Below are 19,569 nucleotides of genomic sequence, written 5' to 3' on the forward strand. Positions count from 1 at the left end.
TGGGCAAGAAAATGTGCAATGATGAAGCAAAGTTCAATCCACTTCGTGAAAGTCTCATCAAGCTGTCACTGAGCGCACACAGTGATCTGAGATAAAATTACTTGAAATAGTTCCCCTGAACCGAATAAAGCATCTGACCATACTTTGCCCCATTTTGTGATAAGCCTGTTCTAAAATATAGTTAGACTATTCTTTACCTATGGAAGTTGGTGCATAACTTGTTGTAACTTGGAAAAAACCCTTTCAACAACTTCTCAGTTCAATTTTTTTTAATTGGGCAGAGACCAAGCATGAGAAACTTGATCTATAAAGTGAATGTTTCAGACTGTTGTGAGCTTATTATTATCAGTTGGAATGGAAGCTGTTTTGCATCATTATCTAATAGTGGCTCTTAGTTCTTAATGTTGTAGCTATTTATTTGTATTTCTGAGTATCTAGCGACCACTCTCAGGATAGAAGATCTTTTGGGCTGAACATTGTAAAGATCGTATTGTTTAAGTGAGATCTTATGTGAGACTGTTTCTGTTGAATTTGTTCTTGGATGTAATATTTGCTAATAGAACTGCCTATGCGGTGGTGTTACAGCTTGTGTAAGTGGTGTTGCAGTCATTTTTATTTTCTTACCCCATTCCTCAACCCAGGTTTCTGAATGTGGTTGGCCAGCAAGACGTTCACCAAATCTTCAAAACCTTTTCAGCATTTGCAAGAACATGCATTTATGGCTAAAGCAAGATCACAAAAAAGTTTGCATTGTGCACTGCCTTGTAAGTAGTAGGTACACTTGAAATTTTTCATCTAGTCCAGCTTTAGGTGTCAGTGGGTATCAATCAGTTCTTCTCAATCAATAACATTATTTTTACTGTCCAGAGGCAATTCTGTAGTGGTCTGTGTTTTTTTTAAAGAAAAGGAGTCTCTGTGGTAAAATAGTGTAATATACTACCTTTTTGCTTCCTGGGCATGTATCGGGGAAAAAAATAATTTACAAGAGGGAGAAAGGTAAAGTTGTGTGAATGAAGTTCTGCTTTCATCCTTTCCTGAAAATGTTCTTGCCTGCTGCCTCTGCAGTTTTGTCTGTGGCATTATTTACATACCAAGTGATGTACGTTTTCCCCCCCCCCACACACACACCCTTGCATCCATTTGTAATCAGTTTCTATCTTCAGTATAAGTTACATTTGCATTGTTACAGATTTTGACCCAGAGAGTTCCATGAAAATTGCCTCTGCTTGCTGCAATTACATATAGCCTTATTTTCTATAATGTAGAATTCATCTTGAAATATCCTAAAACAGTATTTCAGCCACGTATAGGTAGCCATCTCTGATACCAAGCATGAAAATAACGAAAACTGCATAGCAATGGTACACAATAGTTGAAGGCAAGAAGTGAGCTCTGTGTGTGTATCTATAAACATTCTCTAGCAGAAACCACTATACTGCATATGCTTAATGAGAGAATAAACACATGACAGATCTTAATCTTATTGCTTATTGAAGGAAGATGTTCATGTGTGTTAATGATGAGAGCCCAGTTTTAAGAACCTACCAAGAACAGAATAGGAGCACTGTCTCTAGCCAGAGCTAAAGGAAGAATTTTTAAACTGTTTACCTAAGCTGGGACTTTGCCAGAACAACTTTTGTAGACCATTTCCTTCAAGAAAAAAATATGAAAATGTTTAATGGTGACGTGTTTAGGAATTCAGTTTTCATCTAAGATGATACATCCACTACTGTAGTGCCTCTAAATATCATGTTAGGGGCACTATTTCAATCCTGACTCAGGAGTGGTATCTCTTGAGGTAACACCACACCTTGCAATAGTTGTTGGAGGTCTCCTTCTTCAGTTAATGTACATAATTGTGCCTTGTTTGAGTTGTGACATGGATGAAAGCTTGAGTGAGGTATGGCTGTAGGCCAGGCACTCCATACAATTCTGACATAAATTCTTCTACTTGACTAGAAATGAGCAGTACCTGCCATCTGCAGCTCTCTTAGAAGTTCCTCTGTTTAGAAACCAGGAAGACAAAAGACATTGCTGACCTGGTGGCTTGAATTAGAAGATGTACTACATGGTCCTGAAATGTCTTTTATGCAAAGAATTAGATTGGGTCTAAATGCTGTTCATAGTTCTGTTGCTGTTTCCCTGTAGAGGTGTAACAGCAGCAAGGAGCTGGAAAAACAAAATTAAGGATTGTCTTTTCCCACTTATATTTGTGCAAGGGCCGTGATGCTGTTTTGCATAATGTATGCCCTGCTACTTGAGAAGTAATTAGTCTTTATGTGGAGACCTCAAGTAAAGCTTTCTACCCTGCTTAAACAACATTGAACCGTCGGCTTTCTGGATTGAGGGGGACTATGAGATCTCTAGTAACACGTCCAAAGGCCCTAACTTTCCTGTAAAGCTGGTGCAGAAGCTGCCATAACAGTAAGGTTTTACTGCTGTTTTAACCCACAACAGTAAAGATTTATTAAACCGTGGTTCAAAAATCAGACATTCTCAGCCTAAATTACGGTCTAGTTCATAACTTGAAATAAAGGATATGAATGTCTTAACATTTTAAATTAGATTTAATAACTAGGTCACAATTTTTTATAGGATGGAAGAGCAGCATCTGCTGTTGTAGTTTGCTCTTTTTTATGTTTTTGCCGTCTCTTCACTACTGCGGAGGCTGCGGTTTACATGTTCAGTATGAAACGCTGTCCACCTGGCATTTGGCCTTCTCATAAAAGGTACAGTACCCATCTCTTCTCAAAGCGTTGTTGAGGCAAATCCGCATATAAACAGGCACTGTAAAAAGTAATTATCACATGGATTTGTAGGATGAAGGAGTTGATATAGGAACTAGTCAGGTGGGAAGATAAAATAAAAGTATTAACCAAAGGAGTCACCCATAGAGGTGGGTGAATTTTTGAAGTCAGCAATATTTTTTAATCTCTTACTCAGTAACTAGGATCACCTGTATAAACCAACATGATGCGAGCTGAAGTTGTAGAATTCTAGTGAAAATGGTCCTAAAAATTTCTCTGCAAAGCAAAGAATAATCTGTGTTCTCCAAAGTGGAAGAGACAAAAAATGCAGCTTGCTTGTTTGGGTGTAAGTTCCAGCTATCTGAACTCTCTTCCATCTTAGAGTCCAAATGATAACAAGTACTTATTTGCAGTCAATAAATTGCATATTTAAGAGGATATAGTCTATTATACAAAGAGTAAAAGTGTATATCTTTTTAGTCCATTGTATCATCTCTCTTGGCAACCGTAGATTAACTTGAGTTTTTCAAAAATAACAGGGTGTCCTATGGCATCTTAAAGACTAACAGATTTATTTGGGCATAAGGTTTCATGGGTAAAACCCACTTGATCAAATGCATTGGAGTGGAAGTTAGAGGCAGGGAAGCGAGTGTGTTTATATAGAGAAAGCTTTGTCATCCGCCACTCAGAGAGAACGGTGATTGCTAGTTAATGGATGCACCACATAACAAAGAATCCATGTGCTTCCGTTCACCATTTGTACAATAAGGACATGAACACTTCCCAGAGGTGTGGACAGAGAAATGGTGTAAAGATTGAGGCACTCAACTAGTGTGCTGATGGGGTCCATAGAGGTATCTAAATTAGAGCAGTATGGGAATTTGTGCATAGATACAACTGTATTAACTCTCTGCTGACCATGGGCGAAGTGTTTTTAGACACACATTTTAGAACATCTTTTCCTTTGCTCTTTTGTGTTTCTTTCCACGCAAGGTTAGATAAAATGAAGCTTATGACTCCTAATGGGCTGTTAAATGCACTCCCTTGCGCTTGTAAATTACAAGCGTCATGCAGCACTATTGAAAAGAGTATTTATAATGACAAGGCAACTTGTGAATCATGCATTTCTAGGCTGTCTTTTCTGAATGAATCCCGTTTATTTTGACAGGTACATCGAGTACATGTGTGACATGATGGCGGAAGAGCCCATTATTCCTCACAGCAAGCCAATCCTGATCAAATCCATTATCATGACACCAGTTCCTCTGTTCAGCAAGCTGCGTAACGGCTGCCGGCCTTTTTGTGAAGTGTACGTTGGGGACGAAAGAGTGACCACTACCTCACAGGAATATGACAAAATGAAGTAAGTGCAGCTTGTAACTTGTTTCCTAAATTATAAGTTTTAACTTTCTCTCTCCCCCCCCCCCCCCAGAACGGATTTAATATTAAAAGCAGACCAGTGTAGTGAATACACCTTTCACAGAAACTCAGCACTGAAAAGGAGGATAGGTGTAGTCTGCCTTTACTTTGGGGGTTGTTGATGGCAGACATGGAGATATGCTACCCAACTTCTGGCTGTAAGCCCTAATTCCATCCACAGTCTCAGAGCAGTGGACAGTTAGTATTCAGGCTTGCATTTAAACCAGTATTATGTGTTCTGGGGGCGCTTGATTAGAACCCACTGTAAGGTTGTGCCTAGTGAAATTCTGCTTACCATTTTAAAACTTGGCTATTTAAAATGAAAGGCTCGGGAACTCACAGCAGAGATCAGCAACTTGTTCTCAGCTCAGGGAATAAAAGCAGCACCTGTACTAGGGAAAGACTGTATTGAGATGGGAACAACTCCCATTTGATTTAAGGTGCTTGTGCTTTATCCTACCTGGTCTTTTCATTGGAAGACTCTCACGAATTATTTTCCTTAATCCAACTGGATTTGGATTGTTACACAGCAGCAGTTCCTGTCATCTCTTCCAGGAGCAGACTGAGCTGAGCAGGAAGGTATAATTTTGTGCCAGTGGTGTAGGTTATGCTTCTGGGAGAGTTTGGGACCTAGGCAGGAAGAGACTTGGTACCAGCAGCGTACTGTTGGAATCGTCTCTCATATGCCAAGCTCTGGTGGTAAGGAGGAGTGGGGAAAGATTCCAATGACATTTGAAAGTCAAGCCTGCATCGAGGAGTTAAAAATAAGGGGGAAAATTGGGTTGCACCTTCTAAACACACTGGGTTAGGAGAGCTTCCCAGAGAGATGAAATGGACAGGTGGTAGAAGATGACCTCTAAGTGATGGTCTTTCAGGAACCCAGCATGTGCGGGTGCATCTGTGCTACCAGCATGATGGCCTTGTCAGTGTGTCCCTGATTCCCTCACATGCCTGCTCATAAGTCACCCGGAGCTCTCTGCAACTATGAAATCGATCCCACCATGGGGCACAGCCAGATACTGTCCTGCAGAGAAGGGCATTGCGTGAAACAGATGTGGGTGGTAATGTCCCAAATTGCGCAACAAAGAAAGCAATAGGAGTGGGCGATAGGAAAATCAATGTCTCGCTGCTGTGATGCATGCAGGCATATGGCAATGGATTTTATGGTGAGCTCAGTAGTGTGGTAACAAGCAATCTGATTCTTTGCCACTGTGCAACACAGGAGGCTGATCTAGATGGACCCTAGTCTTCTGAGGGGAGATTGACAATTATAAGTTCCCATAAAATACTCTAAAATTGTTGGATACTTCAGAAAGTAAGCCCTAGTTCCATGGGCTGAGGTGGGGGTGGAAAGAAAGAGGTGGAATCTCTAGGTTGCATACATAGATCTGGAATAACCAGACAGAATAGGTGTTTAAAAAATAACCTTAATTTCCAAGTAGACATTTCTCTTGAAACATTATGAGATGTGCTTTTTCTTCAGGGACTTCAAAATTGAGGATGGCAAAGCTGTAATCCCATTGGGCGTAACAGTGCAAGGGGATGTTCTCATTGTGATCTATCACGCCAGGTCAACATTAGGAGGCAGACTCCAAGCCAAGGTAATGATTCGCTTAATGGTGCATTTGCAGGGCTCATTCTTTGCAATACAGGGCAATCCCCAGGGTCCCTTTCATGGCTACTGTGTTCTGCAGTATAGTGGCTGCTTGATGTAAATGGTCGCATTGTTGCCCTTCTGTGCTTTTATGTTCCTTTGTGGAAAGAGTTTGCAGTTTTCAAGTGGCTAGGAGCTTCCCTTGCATTCCTGTCACAATGGGCAGCCTTTGGGCAGCATTGTGACAGGTGGACAGTTGGCTCCTCTTTTTGCAGCAGTTTCTGGCAAGCCAGCATTTTCACAGCTGGTAATGATCCCCCATGTCTGGGACCTTAAAGTGCGTGCCTCTTGCTCCTCTGTGCGGTTCTGCTGAAAGTTTATTTAAAATTGACAAAAACTAAAACTTTCTGTTTTAGGCAAGAGTCGTCATTTGTTAATTATATTTCCCACCAAAAGGAATTTTGAGTACGCTCTCATGACTGGAAGTCAAACTGCAGTGTGACAATCAATTACCACGGGTAAATCACCAAAACAGAATCTTAAACAGCGACCTTCTTGGCTGTCAGTTGGCTAATTGAGACGCTGATTACAGTGCTGTATCATGTTTGAAACCCATTGCTGCTGTCATGCCTCTAAATTATGGAATGAACTTGTTCTGTGAGACAGCACCAGATGGAACCTGTACAGACTACTCGAGGTCTCACGGGAACAGAGACTACCTCCCTTGGCCATTTTGGGGAGAGCGCATTTTCATTATAAAATATCGCTCTTGGACTCTTCAGAATTCAGATCACATAATAAGTGATTAACTAGCTAGAGTTGACACTCGTTTTCCTAAGATGTGGAATGAAGCCACTTGAACTATGATTGTCACAGCGTGTGGGCCTAAAATTAACATCCAACACATACGTTTTTGAAAAATTAAGCCACTTATGTTCCTAAGTGCCACGCACAGAGTAGCTCCCCTTGAAGTCAGCATGTTTTATGGAGGCTCAGCATGCCTAAAAATGGCGATAATCCCCCTCTCCCCCTTCAGCATCCTTTTTTGCTGCCTTGCTTCACTTCACTCATGAAGTGCCCCGCATCTGACAGCTGTGCAAACTAGAGAACATGTATCCCAGCACATTTAACACTCACAGGTTGCCTCCTCTCCTTTCTTCACCACAAGGGAGCTGGACTATCAAACACCTGGCCACAATCATGCTGGGGCACCCTAATAATACACCTCTGTGCTAACTTACATGATAGTGACGGTTTTTTTAGATTCAGAACACAGAAACAACAACCAGAATAGGTATTTGAGCCAATAGTACAGTGGGATTTTAGGAGCTGCCGTCTGGTACTGATTAGGAGGCCCATCTATCCCAGTGCCCAGCGTCCATCTGTGGCTTGGTTCAGTGCATAGTCTCGTTTGCCGTCCTTCACTAGGCAGGAGACATTGGAGGATTTTTGCTTGATGATTCTTCTTTCAGTTGAAAAAGCTAACATATTCCAGACTCTATAAAAGGCAGGCAGCCTTGCAGATGAAGTCTCTCATGACCCAAACTATTGAAAAGTTCTAGCTTTTCTTACTTGGGTGTAGCCATAGTGAAGTCTGGACATATGTGAAAAATTGAAGTGTGTATACATTTCAGGATTATTTACCTACAGAACTGAAAGCATTATTAACATACAACTTCTGGAAACTGTATTTTAACATGCAAATGTAATGGGCCAAAGCAAATGCAAATACTTTCAGTGCTGGTAGAAGTTAGCCTGTCCCTTTTTTCCACTATTCTATTTCTCTACTAAACCCGCTTCACTTAGTCTGAGAAATTCCTCCTTCAGATTTCCAAGGTTTGCTTTGTTTCCATGGGAGCCTTGTCTCAGTGATTCTGTGACTACCGTGGAGGCCAAGCTTAGCTGTGCCTCTTCGAGGCACTTGGCAAAAATGGTCTGCTGCTGGGAGAAATCCAAGCTAGTTGGTACACTAAATGACAGCCTTCCATGAGACGGGTTTAGAGAAGAAGATAGTCCATGGCTGGACTGACTCTTACTCATCAAAGCTGAGCCACAGCAAGTTTGGATATCCAGTCTCCAAAGTCTCAGGGTCTAACTGATGATGGCCATGTATGGAGTCAGGAAGGCATTTCCCCCCAGATGAGAATGGCAGAGAGCCTGGAGGTTTTTCACCTTCTTTTACAGCATGGGTCACTTGTTAGCATGAACTAGATTCAATGGTGGCATTAGCTTTGGGCTGAAATGAATGAAAGGGAGTATTGCTCTGTGTGCATTTTGGCAAACTCTCTTCCAGGACTGATGTAGCTTGGTTTTATTCACACACGTACTTAATGTGAAAATATTAATGTTGGCAGAAGGAAAAATTATCTTGTCATTCAGCAGCAGGAAGAATTGGATAAGTTAGATGGTTATTATGAATTGGTTTAAAGAACCCCTATTATACAGGCCAGTATATTACACTGGAAACAGACAGAAGTCCTTACCTGCAAATGACATACTGAGATGCTGACACACTTCTACTTGATTCATACATCTTGTTCTGTTTCAGATGCTCTAGCAGTGCTATAGGTGGATCCTGTAAGTATTAGTTAATCTGAAAAAGCTGCTGACAGGCCAGAATTTTATCCTGCAGAATTGTGTCTTGTCTTTACAGGCAGGTTAGGGGTTATGGCCAGAACAAGGGGAGAACCCACACCACCTCTTCCTTTTCCAAAGTTCTCCCAAGCTCTCTCCTGGTGCTCCAGCTGGGATTGGGTGCAAAGGCTTACTCTGTCAGCCTGCTGCGTGTCGGAGTGGGGGCTTGCCCTGAACTGCCCTCCCAGCACTCATTCTGGGGATCAAAGCATGCAGAGAGAGAGAGAGGGGCTTTTCCTGCTCTCTGGCAGGAGTGTTAGGCAGAGCTGGTCAGGGTTTGGGAACACTGAGTTGTCCAAGGTACCCAATCATGGGCCCTGTCTGCCCAATGGCTAATCCGCTACTGCTTGTCTTGAGTTGGAAAATGCTGAGGTAGCTTTTGAAGAAGCTTTTCCCAACATGTACAGGTGTGTGTGAGATTAGAAACAGGTGCCTTGTCTCTGATGGTCTTTCTACCAAGACCCTGCCAACTTACCTGAAAAATAGAGACGTCCAAATTCTGCCATTCCAAGAAAAATGCTGTGTGGAGCTACTGAACTGAAAGAGAATACCTTTATTAATATCAACATTCCTGTCCACCAAAAGGAAAGTCGGATAGTCCTATTTTGTTACACAGGATTTTGCAGTTACCGTTTTCTCTTCCCCGTAGATGGCTTCAATGAAGATGTTCCAAATTCAGTTCCACACAGGTTTTGTGCCCCGGAATGCCACCACAGTGAAATTTGCTAAGTATGAATATTTTGCTGAGCATTGTTTGCGCAAACTTTTTCAAATGTATTTTACTTTCCAGATCACCTGTTTTATTAATGTGGGAAATGGATAGCTTTCATTGTCAACAAAATAATTTCTGGCTTTTGATTGGCTACGCTTCCTTTGATTGAGCATCTCTTGATGCACACCTTTAAGATTAAAGTAGAGAAAGAGTTAAAAAAATCCAGTTGGTTTTAAGCTTTGCACACCAATTCCATAGCCATGCTAGTCACTTACCTGGCTGCAGTCCAAAATGATGAGTCAGTGAGCTGACTGAATATTTGCCTTGCAAGTTAATTGATGTGTGATTTTATTACATCAACATATTACAGGTATGATCTGGATGCTTGTGACATTCAAGAGAAATACCCTGACTTGTTTCAAGTGAATCTAGAAGTGGAGGTGGAGCCCAGAGACAGACCCAGTAGTGAGCGAGCACCGTGGGATAACTTGAACCTCAAGGGACTGAATCCCAAGATCCTTTTTTCCAGTCGGGAGGAACAACAAGAAATTCTATCAAAATTTGGTAAAGCTTAATTTTGGAACCATTAGAAACTTGAGCCGGTGTCCGATCCTTTTAAAGCATCATTTTGTTGAGTTTTCAGACATAAATTTAACTGACCATTAGAAGGGACACTTATTTTTTTTGTGAATAGCCATGCAATATCCTTGCCTGTTGCAAAGGAATCAGAGTTTTCTCCTAATACCACATTGTAATGAGCCCAGTCTTTTAGACACTGCTTTCATCTTTTCCTAAAGCTCTAGAGGCCCTATTTGGAGTGACACATCAAACATAAATACCTGGCGGTAGAGCCCTTTGCCTCCAAAACCTGAGGAGAATTCCCTCCGCTTTTGCCAATTAGCCGAGCTTACGCTTTCATCAGTGCAGTTCAAAGTGTTCCCGCATTCTCCAGAAGTGGCTTTTCATACTCATTGTTCAAAATGTTGTTGTTGTTGTTAATAATATTTGTGCATAGCCAGTAGCATTATGGCTTAGCTGCGTTCAAGTTTGTCCCTGCATTAGTGTATCTCCATTGTTCCAGAAGGGATCTCGTTTTAAATGTTGCTTCTTGTCCTGTTTATTCAATGTCCACATTCTGGATATAATTGACTAACTTTAGCCAGCATTGTCATACATAGTGGGGGGGTTTTCTTGGTCTTGTTAGTTTTCATGTCTTATTTCTTCATCCTTTCTTTAAGGTTCTCTACCATGGCCGTATTTAGAGACTAAGCAAGACCTCAATAACTGCCTTTCTGCTCATTTATCTTTTAAATTTGACTGCATTTGATTTTTTCCTCCTCTCCTCTACCCCCATACTTTTCTCTTGATTCAGCATAGTCACTTCTCCCCTTTTCATATGTTTTTAGAATTCTGTTTCTGCCAGGCTTGCATTGTGATTAACCCTTGTCATTCTTTCCTGAATATAATCTCCCTTTTATAGCATGTTCTAGTTAGGACATTCAAATAAACCATATTGTGAACTACATTTTTTGATTTACATTAATCTACACTTTAAGTAAGTTCTATGAGTTTCATTAATCCTGTTCTTTTTGGATATTGTTTTGTGGAGGAAGAGAAACTGAGGGATCCTTCTGTGTCCTGTATTTTGAAACGGCTGAAATTTGCTCACAGCCCTTGTATCCATTATGTTCTATTTTGTGATATCTTCAGAGTGTTATTGGTATGCAGCAAAGGGCTAGAAATTGAAACTGACTTGAATATAGTCACATCAGTTTAAATATAGGAGACACAACTCTTCTAGAATTTAAAGTCTGATAATTTAATATAATTTCATTGCTGTTGTATGTGGCTGAAACTAGGGCTCCTGCTCCATCCTAAATTCACAGCCGTAGGGACTTTTTCCTACAGACAGCCTATCAGGTTGCTCCTGAATGGCAACCGAGAGTCATTTCCTGACTCGTATGGTTTTTTTAGTCCCTTACTATGTATTGCAGATTAGGATTGACACAATCTGAGTTCATGTTAGTTGTGCGTATCTCTGAGGTTTTTGGCTTGAAATTCCATTGACAGGTAAACCCGAGCTGCCTAGGCAACCAGGGTCAACAGCGCAGTATGAAGCAGAAGAGTCCAAATCAGAGCAGTCTCCCGAAAGCATACCTACTGAGCCGGAGTCTCCTCACAGCATCAACACGGATGTGAATAACTTCTTCCGGACTCTGGATTGGGAAGGTAGGTGAAGTTACAAATTGTTTACTAAAAGGACTTGTGCAATGCATCAGCAGTCTCTCCCGGTACTGTGAGTACATCAATTGCTGTGATGCCAGTGGTGGATTATTGACTTCGATCATATCTCCGGGCAGGCTTTACTTCTGGAGCGATAATAGTTGCACCTGTTAAGCAGTGGAGGAATATGCTACTCAGTTGCATTTCTAGTCCGTGTGCTCCTGGCAGTCAGAGCCATTCTTCTCCCTGGGCCTTGTTTATGGGGAGAGGAGCATGTGCCATGGATGGAAGAAGATCGGGGCGGGGGAGGGGGGGCGGGAGGAGAGAGAAGAGGAGAATTTGTAGCTAGGGCTCATTAGCAGCAATCCTTCCTCTAGTGGCTGGAGGATAAAGCTGCAGGAAAAGAAGCTCATCTCTCTCTCCCTCCCCTCCCCCCATCACCCTCCATCTCCACACATTTTCTGAGCAGGACAAGCCGGAGGCTATTCATTCACCTTTCATTACCCCTCAACCCTTTTTTACAAGGAACTTGTTCAGTTCAGAGCCTGGCCCCTGAACCTGGTTTGTCCTGCTTGAGCAGACAAATCTGGTTAACCTGAAGGGGTTCTAAAAGGGTTAATCTGTTTTCGTTCCTTCAATAGAAGGAAAAGCCCCAGAGGCTGGGGCAGAGGACCGCTTGGCCAGAGAGCACCATCCCGGCCTGTGTGATGACAGGGGTGAAAGTGAGCCGTCAGATGAAGAATTGGTTGCGTTCCCTAGTGAAGGTAGAACAGAGATGGCTGAAGAAAAAGAAAAATTCACTCCTCCAGAAGAAGATGCAGATTTATTTTTTGAAGCCGATTTTGAAACTCCCTCTGCCCAACCACAAGAACCTAACTTAGAAGACCATGTCGATTTACTAGGACTAGACTCTGATGTGCCGTCAGAGCAGAACCAACCTGCCTCAGAGATGAAGAGTTCATCTAGCAATGCAGACTTGCTGAACAATTTATTTGTGGATAGCACGTCCAAGATTTCAGAAGAGTCAACTGGGGACCTCCTAGGTGAAGGAACTGACTTCTTTTTCAGCAGTCAACCTCCGCCTTCAGCCAGTAACCAGAGCACGTCTCCACCCACAACACTGTCTTCTGCTGGTATGTAACTCGGTTCTGTTTTGGAATTGTGAGCCGGTATGAACGCAATGTGGCAATATTATTAGCTGCTTTACTATTTTTCTCTTTGTTTACTGTGTTAGTACCATGTGTTGCTCTATCCCAGAAAGATGTTGCTGTCTGTCATCAGAACCTTCGAAAGGAACACACAATGCTTTTTACTTACTTTTGTCATACTTATGACTGAATCGTTGCTTCATATCATTTAGCAGCGTTTCACATTGTTCAAGTTTACAGTAAGGAACTGTTGTCTTCATTCGAAAAGCCACCTTGATTCAAAATATGATGTTGGCAGTGTTGTGTGTTTCCGTTTTCATGACTTTATGGTATAACTTCTACTGAGACTTACACACATTTATCTCACTTTGTTTAAGAATAATATTCATGGAAAAGCAAAACCTTGCTCTCCTACATGCAGAAGTGTTTGTTTTATGTTCCTCTCTGGATCCAAGATGAGGAAGGCTGATAACCCATTTCTCCCTTAAGCTTTCAAAGGATTGATAGCAAGTTGGCATGAAAGGCAGCTTAGTCCTTGCTATCCGAGTCCTGCACTTATATACAGTCATCATTTATCCCTGTCACAAGACAAGAGGTCCAGGAAGTGTTACTGACACATCATTAAAGAACTACTCGATGTTACTAATCTCATGCTTTGACAGTGTGCGAACAGGACTAGGCTAGTGCTAGGTCTTGATTCTCATGTAATACAGCGCCCGAAGCTGCATAAGACTAAAGTGCAGGAGCCCATGCAACTGCCTGATGTTTGGAATGCAAATTATTTTGATGTATGTAATAGGAGTCCTGCTTTCCTTTATTAAGGAAATAAAGATCCATCTGTTTATTCCTGATGTAGAACTAGTATTTGTTCTAATGAAGATTTCTTTCAAGTTTAATGCAGCATTAAATGGTGGTTCAACCTAATTTTTTGTCAGTTTCCTCACTGTAAATGTTATTCTAAAAAATCCACGCTGGGTATATTGAAATGCCTTTAGTTATACCTCCCCGACGCTAGGGCAGTTCTGTTGCGGTTTTGCTAGTTTAATGGCCCATTGTGCTTACAATTTGTTAGCTGGGGCTCTGGGATTCCTGTCTTGTCAGTGACTTCTTTTTAGATCCCTCAATTAATACGAATTTTCTGATATGCGTGGGCTGATCTGAAATGAATGACACAAGATTGGGGGAACGGCTTGTGTGAAGAAAACTAGCTTTGTGGCTATGAATTTTTATACTGTGTCAGTAAGGATTTACGATTCAAGGGATAATTGGTTTCCCTGGCTGTGATTGGCTGAGATGCTCTGCTTGTCTAATAACATGTAAGTACTAGTGTCTGGGGGCAGGGATAGATTGTCTCGCCTGCCGGAAAGAAGAGAAACTTCAAGAGGCGGCGTCAGTTGACACCCATGACCTCACCTTATTGCCCCTGCCCAAGAGGGTGTAAGTAAGTTTTTCCTGTGATCTTATTTGCAGTAATGCCTGCCACAAAGATAATTTTGTTTTCTGTCTCTTTAGCTGATCCATTTGACCCATTCACAATGTCACGGGGATCTGAGAATCCGACTGTGTCTGGTCCTGATCTCTTTGGAGACTTTCTTAATCCAAATGCAACATCTACATCTAGTATATTTCCTTCCACACACAGCGCACCACCTCCTTCTTCCAGCTCAGACTTCTTAAATTTAGGTAAGTGTGCTTTTGGCATGTTTTTTCTGTAAAGGTTTCTCTGGCTTTCCCTGTGTTCAGTTCTTTACTCTCTCAGCTTAGTCAAGGTGGATTAGCATCTAACAGATCCACTTGTTGTGACTGCTATTTTAATAAGCTCCATGTTCACAGAGCGCAGATGAACATGTCCAGCGAGTAGCATTTCCTGTATAGCGTTAGTATACTTGGTAAAATTCTTTTGCCAAAATTGCTAATCCTGTATTTTATTATTTTTCTGGGAAATGACCATGATAGAATTGAGGTTGCAGGGAGCGTTCATTCTGTTTCCCATCTCATTAAATTACCTAGATTACTAAATGTAAATGTGATTTCTATACTTAGGCTTGAATGGGGTTCTTAAGGCCATGGAAAGGGAAAGTAAAGGGATTCTGGAAAAGGATCTGTTAGAAGAATGTTGTTACCTTAAACTTTTCAGAACTGAGGCTAATTGGATTTTTTTGTACAGAAATAATTTTGTTAAAATATATTTATAGGCCACATTGCATAATACTTGGAGGTAATCTAATTTGTTTCCGGGTTTTTTTCCGGATATCAAAGATAAAAACCTTTTCTGCATGTACTATTTCCATAAAAAATTCCAGTAAAAAGTGTAAATGGGAGAGTTTAGACTTTCTCCAGTGAGCATTCTATCCAAGACCATTCTAATCATCGTAAGTACCTGAAATGATTCATTTTCTAAAAATGCAGATAGAGGTAGTAACACAAACTGTTATTTAATGGCAACACACCAGTGTGCTCATCCAAAGCGAGTACAGTTTTCTAGTTTCTCAAGTAACTCAACAGCATTTAAAGATTAAATTGTCAGTTAACTCCGATACTATGCAATGAAATGGTAGATGACATAGTTGCTTTACTAGACAGAAATGAGTTATCTGATTTGGAGTATAAACTTTTAAAACATATATATCCCTATTAATGAAAAACCGAAAACACACGAATTCTGTTTCACCCTTTAAATGCTCAGTTTAATTTTTGAATATTCAGTGAGGTGTGATTCACAAGTATAACTGTCATGCAGTAAATGTGCCACAACAGTTATACCTTCAGATTAATTTAACTGTAAAAACTGAATTCTGTATTAGAAACATGGCTGAACTACAGAGCATAAACAAAACACAATAGTGTGTTTATCGGCACGTGACCATCTTTCTGTGAAGGCGGTCCCTCGGTAGGGCACTGCACTGCCGTTCAGAAAAACGTAATTGTCTTCTGGGAGTGAAGCTGATGGATCAGCAACAACCAACTTCTTTTTTCATTTGTCATAGCTGTAAAGCAAGGACAATGCTACTTAGCCACCCCTGGAAAAGACACACATCTCAGGTTTCTAAATCTGAGAAATATCCGTGCACATACTTTTTAATCTTAAAAGGCAAAACCAAGGCCCACTCACCATGCATTTTGTACGTAGAACAAATCAGCACTGTGCCACATGTTTATGATGAATTGCCCAAGGAATAATGAGACACCCTAGCATAAGGGTCCTTTTCTAAAATCCATGTTAATAGACATATCAGAGATGCTGATTCAAGAAAGGACCTCGTCCTCTTAGAGTGGTAGGAACACTGCAATGTTTTTAAATAAAGGGCTAATAATGTCCGTTAAATAGGAGATTGGGAAGCGGCCTACCTAGAAGGCGAAGCAAATGAATGAGGAAAACTATAGGTAGTGGGCCCATGTAACTCTCTCCGGGGGATGGGAGCGAACGTGAAGGAAACACCAATGGCTGTAGTGTGCTGTGGCTCTTCAAAATGTTTCAGGTCCAATTTAGATCCATCAGGATTAGTCTTTGTAAGCTCATGATATTACTGGTCCCTTGTCTTCATTCCCTGCCTTCCGTTGTTGGTCACTTACTGAATTGTGCCTGCAGATGGTTAGCAATTTGAGTCAGGGCCAGGTCTAATGACACTTTTGTAGAGCACCAAGCAGACCAGGGCCCTGATGTCAATGATGAGGTTACTGTAAGGTAAATACTAGACTGTAGGCAAAAGCTTTTTAAGGTGAGATCCCCACTCATAATTTAACATGTCTAAACAGAAGCTCAGTGGCAAGGGAGCCATTTAGAGACAGATTTTGAGAGCCGTGGTATTTCAGGGACACAGTTCTCTATTTTCTGAAGGTGAGTAATTCTTATGGTCTCGGGATGAGATCCTGTAGATAGTTAACATCACAAATAACAGTGGCCCTTCCCCCACGTGAGGTGCACACTATGGTTAAAACAACCTTCACACTGCCTCTGGAAAACTGGCCACGTCTGCACACCAAGACAGAGGCCAGATGCCAGAAAGTATGTTGGTGCATATACTCCAGGAGTTCTATGACTTCCACTCACGGTCGTTGTGAGAACTTTGTTTCCTTTAATGTTTTAGGAAGAGCCATGGTTTGCCAGCCACACAACTTCCTTGGCTTTATTGTTCGGACATTGGTAAAATCGCCTGCCTTGTCGTCTTTGTTACATGGGTTCAAAACTGTTTCTTAGTTTATTTGCAAGGAGGAATGTGTCGCTAAGTATTATTCATAGAGCCCTGCCAATCTGCAGATATTTGCTTTATATCCAAGGTCCATTTTTACAGCTTGGATACGGCTACAAATTTCATATGCACACAGGGCTCTAATGATGTATCCTGCTTAATTGCCATCATTTTGGTTTTTTTTCCCTTCTGTCACTCCCGTTAGCATCTGTTAGGGTCTCTGACTTTTTGGCGTAAGGTCATTTAGTCCCTTGCCAGTTTATTTCTGCTTTCTGGGTTTATGTTTCTCGTACATACTTAGGCAAGCCAAACCTCTTGGGATGAAAACTAAATGAGTTTTTGACGGGAACTGCTCTATATTAAGCAATCTTGAAAATGGGGCCACTTCATTTAGGTGAGTAAGTGGGAGTCTGGCTGCACCTGTTCTTACTCCTGTAAGGTGACTCGCTCAAAGGAGATGAGAAGGTGCATGAACATGGTGAGAGACAGGTTCAGCTTCCTGCACAGCTGAGGCTGAAGGGAATTTTGTGGACTGATGCAGGACTCAGGCCTTTGGGACCCTCTACCCACCCACCTCACAGGAACTTTCCTTGCGGCAGTTGTAACCTATATTCTCCAGCCAGCCCTCCTGGATGCTGGTTGGAAAGTGGAAAAGCCCCCAGAGTCCCCAATTGTCTCCCCTCTTAAGGTGAGTAAGAGAGTAAAGGGCACCACCAGAGATGCAACACCTGGATGAAGGTAGGAAGGGTGTGGCTGAAAGAGGGAGTCCATAAAGTGTATACATTCTCTCCCTCCCCCTCCCCCCCCCAGCCTAACCAGAGTGGGAAGAGAGAAGTAGCAGTCCCCACACAGCGAAGGCAGGGAGGTGAGGGAGAGGAAAGGAATGGGTCTGTTGGACACTCTTTTGGCTGTTCCAGTTCATCTCTCTTTCTGCCCTGGAAAGGGACTCCATTGTTCTCACCCTTTTGCCCTGGCTTCAGGCCGCAATTCTCCCAGTTCTATTTGCTCTGCTTCGTGGTGACCCAGCATCAGAGAAGTTTTGTACGCAATTTCTTCTTTGCCACAACTGATGGAGTCAGATGATCAGCTGAGGTTGCTTCGCGTTGTGGGGTGGTGTTGTGTAGATAAGATGGGCCATTGTTACTTCAGCTAAACCTTCTTTTATGCTGTGGCTGAGTGAATCGCAGTCTCACAAGCCAGTCACCTTTGGAGTTGTCTTCTGTGGCTGGTATGGAGAGCTGATGCTTTTGTAATGGTGACAGCACAACCCATGGAAGTATACCTTGGTTAAATTACACTCTTGGTTTAAAAAGGCTCCAGAACTGAACAGTGTTTTCGCAAACCCGAAGGAACTAGAGAGCTGCTAAAAGGCTGGCTGGCAGCAATCGTGGTGCTTGTCCACACAGTGAAGAGCAAGGCCATCTGCGTTCTGCAAAGCCCTCTGGCATACTCTGAAATCCCTGTTCACTAAAACATAAATATCCTCAGGGTTCAAGTGCTCCTCTCGCCTCCTAGTCCTCCCTCCACCCCGTGCAGCAAACGGGTATCTTGAGTAGAGTTGTCCTATTTGTGTAGCACTTGAAGATAGAACAATTGGAATTTCTCCTTTCTTAGTACTGTATCGAATTGATTTGGGATCAACAAAGTCAGATAGTTTCAGGTAGTTTACATCTCAGGAGCATGAAGGATTGTAACAGTGATCAAGAGGTTGAAGGGAATGGTTAGCTTTGTATCCTGCTGTTTTCAGTTGGCTTTGCAAGTTCACCACCACCAGTTGGCTTTTGGCCTACTGTTACATAGATCCCTGCAAATGCCCCGGATACCCATGGACCATGTTTGCAGATCAGATGCGGATACAAGTTTTGTGTCCCTGCAGGACTCCACTGTCGCACATTAGCAGCTATGATTGATTTGTATCTCCTTGATAAGTTATTGAAACATTCATGTATTTTATGCACTGTGTCACAATTCCAGGCTCAAAGTTAGTATTTCGGCATGAGGTCTTCTGTCCAGCCTGTGTTCTCCCCGCAGTGATTCACTAGTGAGATTGTTGTTCAGCAGTTGTCATCCTGTTTTCTTCGGCAGCAGAACTAGGGAGGTGTGGGTAGCTCTTAGGAATCTCTCAAATTTACCTCCAGAACTAAAACATTTCAGGCCGGTGTCCAAAGGGGAGCTCTGGGATTTTACCCGCTTTGTGGTCAGATTTACGCATTTATTTTAATAAGAAATATAGAGAATATGAAGGTAATTGTAGGGCAGGTACTTTGAAAGTGCTCACTTGCATCAAGAGCTGAAACCCACTGAGTGAAAGAAGCACAGAGTGATGGTGACCTGAAGTGCAAAGGAGAGCAACTTGGTTAGCAAGAGACTTAGAGAAATCGTGTCCGGTGATGCGTAGCAAGGAACACAACTGCAAGGGTCACTTGAATCGAGAAGCAATTTTCAACTTATTAAGAAGTGAATTAGTAGTATTGTCACTGTTCATTAAAATAATCCACAATAATGAGATGGGCTGAACTCGGAGTCACAGCAGTGCTGGGTGTGAGTAATTCAATAATAAAGGAATGAGTAAGTTTCCTGGGCAGTAACTAATCGCCAGACCTCATTAGATTGCAAGGGAAGAGCTATAACATAATTAGAAGTTGAACAAGTGGAAGCTTGAGAGTCTCCTGCTGTTGTTTGCAACTTGGAATAACCTAGGGGTACAAGTAGTTGTAATATCTTCAGAGAGGGTGGCTATTTACTTAGGAGTTGTACTTCTGTCTCCAGTAACCTTTGTCAGAAACTCGCTGTCCTCTCTCCCTATGTCTTCTGGTTACCTGTATCAGCGGAGAAGTACTTTAGCTTGAGAATTCTGCTAAATTGATCAGCGGTGAGGTGGCTAAGATTTAATATATGATAT

The 19,569-nt window shown here is 41.9% G+C and overlaps 1 protein-coding gene across 4 annotated transcripts in view; it reads left to right on the forward strand.

The window, feature by feature from the left end:
* The window catches only part of GAK (cyclin G associated kinase), an 81,650-nt gene that overhangs the window by 35,914 nt on the left and 26,167 nt on the right, over positions 1-19,569 (forward strand). For 3 of the 4 annotated variants that reach the window (XM_075931303.2, XM_075931308.2, XM_075931304.2), the window contains exons 14-22: positions 642-764; positions 2,596-2,729; positions 3,916-4,110; positions 5,650-5,767; positions 9,044-9,123; positions 9,477-9,670; positions 11,177-11,335; positions 11,971-12,462; positions 13,990-14,160. In XM_075931303.2, the coding sequence (XP_075787418.2) occupies positions 642-764; positions 2,596-2,729; positions 3,916-4,110; positions 5,650-5,767; positions 9,044-9,123; positions 9,477-9,670; positions 11,177-11,335; positions 11,971-12,462; positions 13,990-14,160 (1,666 nt within the window). The remainder of the gene's footprint in view (positions 1-641; positions 765-2,595; positions 2,730-3,915; positions 4,111-5,649; positions 5,768-9,043; positions 9,124-9,476; positions 9,671-11,176; positions 11,336-11,970; positions 12,463-13,989; positions 14,161-19,569) is intronic. The other variant, XM_075931306.2, reaches the window with a different exon arrangement.

This window comes from Pelodiscus sinensis, chromosome 6, assembly GCF_052426305.1.
Source record: "Pelodiscus sinensis isolate ZL-2025 chromosome 6, ASM5242630v1, whole genome shotgun sequence".
NCBI classification, from domain to species: Eukaryota; Metazoa; Chordata; order Testudines; family Trionychidae; genus Pelodiscus; species Pelodiscus sinensis.